Source organism: Lagopus leucura, unplaced genomic scaffold (assembly GCF_019238085.1).
Source record: "Lagopus leucura isolate 7727_CA_CO unplaced genomic scaffold, USGS_WTPT01 34887-0_obj-0_obj, whole genome shotgun sequence".
Classification (NCBI taxonomy): Eukaryota; Metazoa; Chordata; class Aves; order Galliformes; family Phasianidae; genus Lagopus; species Lagopus leucura.
In genome coordinates, this window is record NW_024968721.1 from 1 (window position 1) to 3785 (window position 3785).

General features: G+C 58.4%; 1 protein-coding gene across 1 annotated transcript; it reads right to left on the bottom strand.

The window, feature by feature from the left end:
* LOC122193809 (protein MANBAL-like) lies at window positions 1-1992 on the bottom strand. The gene is made up of 3 exons (XM_042894693.1): window positions 1386-1992; window positions 763-957; window positions 1-276 (listed from the first exon to the last, which is right to left on the bottom strand). The coding sequence occupies exons 2-3, from the start codon at window positions 910-912 to the stop codon at window positions 169-171; spliced, it is 258 nt and encodes an 85-aa protein (XP_042750627.1). The 5' UTR covers window positions 913-957; window positions 1386-1992; the 3' UTR covers window positions 1-168.
* Window positions 1993-3785: the final 1793 nt, after the last annotated feature.

Consider the following 3785-nt stretch of genomic DNA (forward strand, 5'->3'; position numbering starts at 1 on the left):
GTCACGCATCAGAAGCCCTTCCAGCTTCCTCAGTTCCTCTCCAATGTCCGGGCAAGGGAAAGCACGGCCACGCCACAAAACCAGACGTACAGTGCGCTGCCTTTGGAGCACCTCTCAGCAAGCATTCCCGCTGCTTCCTTTGGCCTTTGAGGCTTAGCGCTCAAGCCCTCACCGTTTCTTTTTGCTTTCCTTCTTGGCTTTCTTGCTTAGCTGTGCAGCACTCGCCTTTGGTTTCTTCACCGTCTCCCAAGTCTTAGACTCCAAGCCGTCCCAGTCCTACAGGAATCAATTCACAAACAGTCAGGGAACTTTCTGACAATTGCCTGACAGCTCGCTTTGGGAGCTCAAGTCACCTGACTGGGCAGCTTTGGGTGCCACTGCTGCACACTGCCTTCCTGACATCAGGGCACAACAGAAACTCCACCTCTCTCTTGTTCCCCAAAATCCCACGGAAGCTACAGTCTACAGGCCTTGCCTGCAAGGCAGTCCCTGCACAGGGGGACGCCCTGCCTGCCACTCACAGCCCACAGAAGCAGCAGCACCAGCAGCACCAGCAGCACCACCACCATAAGATGAGCTTGCACCTCCAGGCTCCTTGCGTGCCACCAGGAACAGCACGCACGCCCAAGGAAGGACAGAACAAACTGCCGCACTCTCAGCAATGCCGCGGCGCGCTACCGTAGGCCACAGCTCCAGCTGGTTCCCTCCCAGCCCATTTCCTCAGCATTTCTATCAACCTCTATCAAACAGAGCGCTACTTACTGTCTCTGGGCACTTGGGAACTGGCAGGGTTATGGCCAGCACGCACACAAGCTGGAAAACGGCTCCAAAGAAGAGGCCGGAGCGCAGCACGTTCTCCATCAGCGTGGGCTCAGGGATCTCACGGGGCGAGAAATGCAGTTCAGCGGCCATAGCGCAGACAGCCTGCTGCTCTGCTGCTCTCCAGGAGGCTGCTTTCTACAAGGGGGAAACGAGAGCCATCATTCCATTCGTGCGCTCCGACGCTGTGACTTCCTGCTAGCAAAAACTCCCAGCCTGACTCACAGACGTGCTCTGAACATATCCTTGGTCTTCCGACCCAACCACAAGCAGGGACGCCAAACTTGCATTTCAGCAACAGCTGAACAGGCAAGAATCAACTTCTCCCTGAGCTTGATCACACACGCACGACCACTGTCTCATGAACACTAACAACAAGAGTATTCATACCATCACTTGCACATTTGCATCTACCTGGCTACGTACGTGTTCACGGCCTTGCTGCTGCTGTGCCGTACGGCACCAAGCACAGCAATAAAGCACGCAGAAAGCCCATCTGCTCAGGACAGGGGGATGAGCTGGGCTCACGCCTAAGCACTGCTTACTGCAAAGGAAGGCACACCTACCTGGCAACGGCCACGCAGGATGCTCGAGACACAGTCACACGCTGTTCTCCTGAGGCCCAACGCAATGTCGCAGCCACTCACACTCTGCTCCTCGACGGTCTGCAACACAAAAGTCACAAGCTGCAAATTCAATCCATCCAAGATGCCATCGGGCCTCCGTGCTCACGGCACTCGCACTCATGTCTTCGCACGATCAATCAGCCGTGTGCTTACCCAGTGAGCGCTGCTCACTTCCACCTGACACCAGCAATCGACCCCTAACTGTCAAGTATGAACAGGAACCTATGCCTAACACTAAAAGACTACAACTAACCTATGCCTAACTCGAACAGAAGAACAGGAACCTATGCCTAACACTAAAAGACTACAACTAACCTATGCCTAACTCTAAAACATGAACAATAACCTACTCCTAACACTAACACTAAACTTAACACTAAAATCAACAAGAAAAACAGGGACGGGGACATAACAGGGTGAAGATGGAGCTGGGGGCCCGCAGAATTGGCTCCAGAGGAGGAGCTGATGGAAACTAATGCCACCCAGCTAATGCTGGGGGCGGGGGCCGCGCAGCGGGTAGGGAGCCGAGCGCCTGGACCAGCGGCGGTGGGACGGCGCCGATGCGGGGCCTGGCACGGTGGTGTGGTGCCAGGCCAGCTGTGCCGCAGGCGGATCCACCTCCATGGGCTCATCCGGAGGTGGATCCACCTCCATGGGCTCATCCAGAGGTGGATCCACCTCCATGGGCTCCACGGAGGTGGTCGCAGCGCTGGTCCAGGCGCGATGGAAACGCACTCTCTTTTCCTTCCTCCTCCGCTTGATCTTAAAGGCGGCCCCCCTCCTCCTCTTCGCTTCGGGGGCCCCCAGCTCTCCCTTCCTATTGGAAATTGGGCAAGCTTTGCTCCTCGCTCTCTTTGCTCCTGACATGGCTGCCAGAGCTCTCAGAGGCGAGTGCGTTGGCCGGGGCAGCGGTGACCAAGGTGACGGCTGTGATGCGGAGAAGGTTCTAAAATGGCAGCCGCACTGCTGGCAATGGCGGTCCACATAGCATGAGGAGGGGGCTGGAGGACAGGGCACGGGACGGCAGCTAGAAGGCACCCCCTGTGCCCAGCGGGCAGCCCTTCTCTCTGGCAAGCAAGAGGCCACAGAGGAGCCGGCCCCGAGAAAAGGGCCGTCGGCCTCCTTCGCCCTCTCTCTCCTGCCACGTGGGAATCCCCTTCTGGGGCTGGGCCACGCAGCACACAACACTCAGGCCACGCTCAGGGATCTCCTGAGGTCAGCGCAAACAACCGCGCGCTCCAGAGCGGACCTGACGGCGCCTGCCTGCAGGGAGACAGAAGCCCCGGCTTCCATTTCAGCACCCAGCGCCTCTTCCTGCGGCTCAAACATTGAGCGTCTGGGCGCTCAAACATTACTTACGTAAATACATCCAAGCGACTTCTCAACAAAACTTTCTGAGTCTCTGAGGGAATACGGTATAGGGAACAAGCTTCCTCAGCAAGGCTGTTTGTTACTCGCCTCGCTTATAAAGCCCTGCAGCAATCCCCAAGTAACAGCCCTGCTATTTGCTAGAGCATCTCAGGCAGCCTTGGCGGGGGGGGGGGCAAAGACAAAGTAGGCAAGTGTTGCAGCACACAACTTTCAGGGGACACCCAGGGGACACCCGGGATGTCAGTCACTGCAGGCCCGTGGACTACGTCAGCGTCTTTTTCCTACTGCAGATGCTCAGCGGCAGCACGAGAGCATCTCCTCCTGCCTCGAAGCAGGCAGCCGGTAGCAGCGAGCAGGGAGGCAGCAGCAGCTGGGGCACGGAGCTGGCAGCACAACGGGAAGCGCACGCTAAGCAAGGTGCGGGCGGGTCAGACCCAGAGCCAGGAACACTTCAGCTGCAGGGCCAGCACTGCGCCAGCCTACATCAGCGGGGGCAGCTTCTGCCAGCTCCCACACAGCTTCTCTGCTTTGCACTTTCTCTTGGCAGGGGACGAGGGAAAACCAGGCTAACAGGCAGACACCTGATGCGGGACACAGGCTGCCGTGCCTGCCGAGAGCAGCGGGAGCGCTACGGCCGTGCGCAGGAAGCTTGGCTGCTGTGCTGAGACACAGCTGGGAAAGCACCTGCGCGCTCTTCTTGCCACCGTGGCTGCGTCCATACGGACCGAGCGGGGCTTTGTGCCAAACCAGCAAGAGCACAGCCTGCAGCGGCTGCGTGGGTCAACACGTTCACTGGGAGCTGCCCGCCACGGCACCCAGCTCGGCTCCTGACAGCACCTCCGATGCCGAACGCAGAACGGGAGCTTGCGCCAAATCAGCCCCAGCCTCTGCTCATACAACCAGAGAGCAGCCAAGGCTGGACAGGACCCACAAAGGCCACCGAGTCCAACTGTGACCAGCCCCACACAC

Excerpts from the sequence above, each read along its gene's own strand:
- LOC122193809 (XM_042894693.1), bottom strand. The coding sequence starts at position 912 with ATGGCCGCTGAACTGCATTTCTCGCCCCGTGAGATCCCTGAGCCCACG. Across the intron at positions 277-762 it reads TTCCCAAGTGCCCAGAGACA|GACTGGGACGGCTTGGAGTC; the intron begins GTAAGTAGCGCT and ends TGATTCCTGTAG.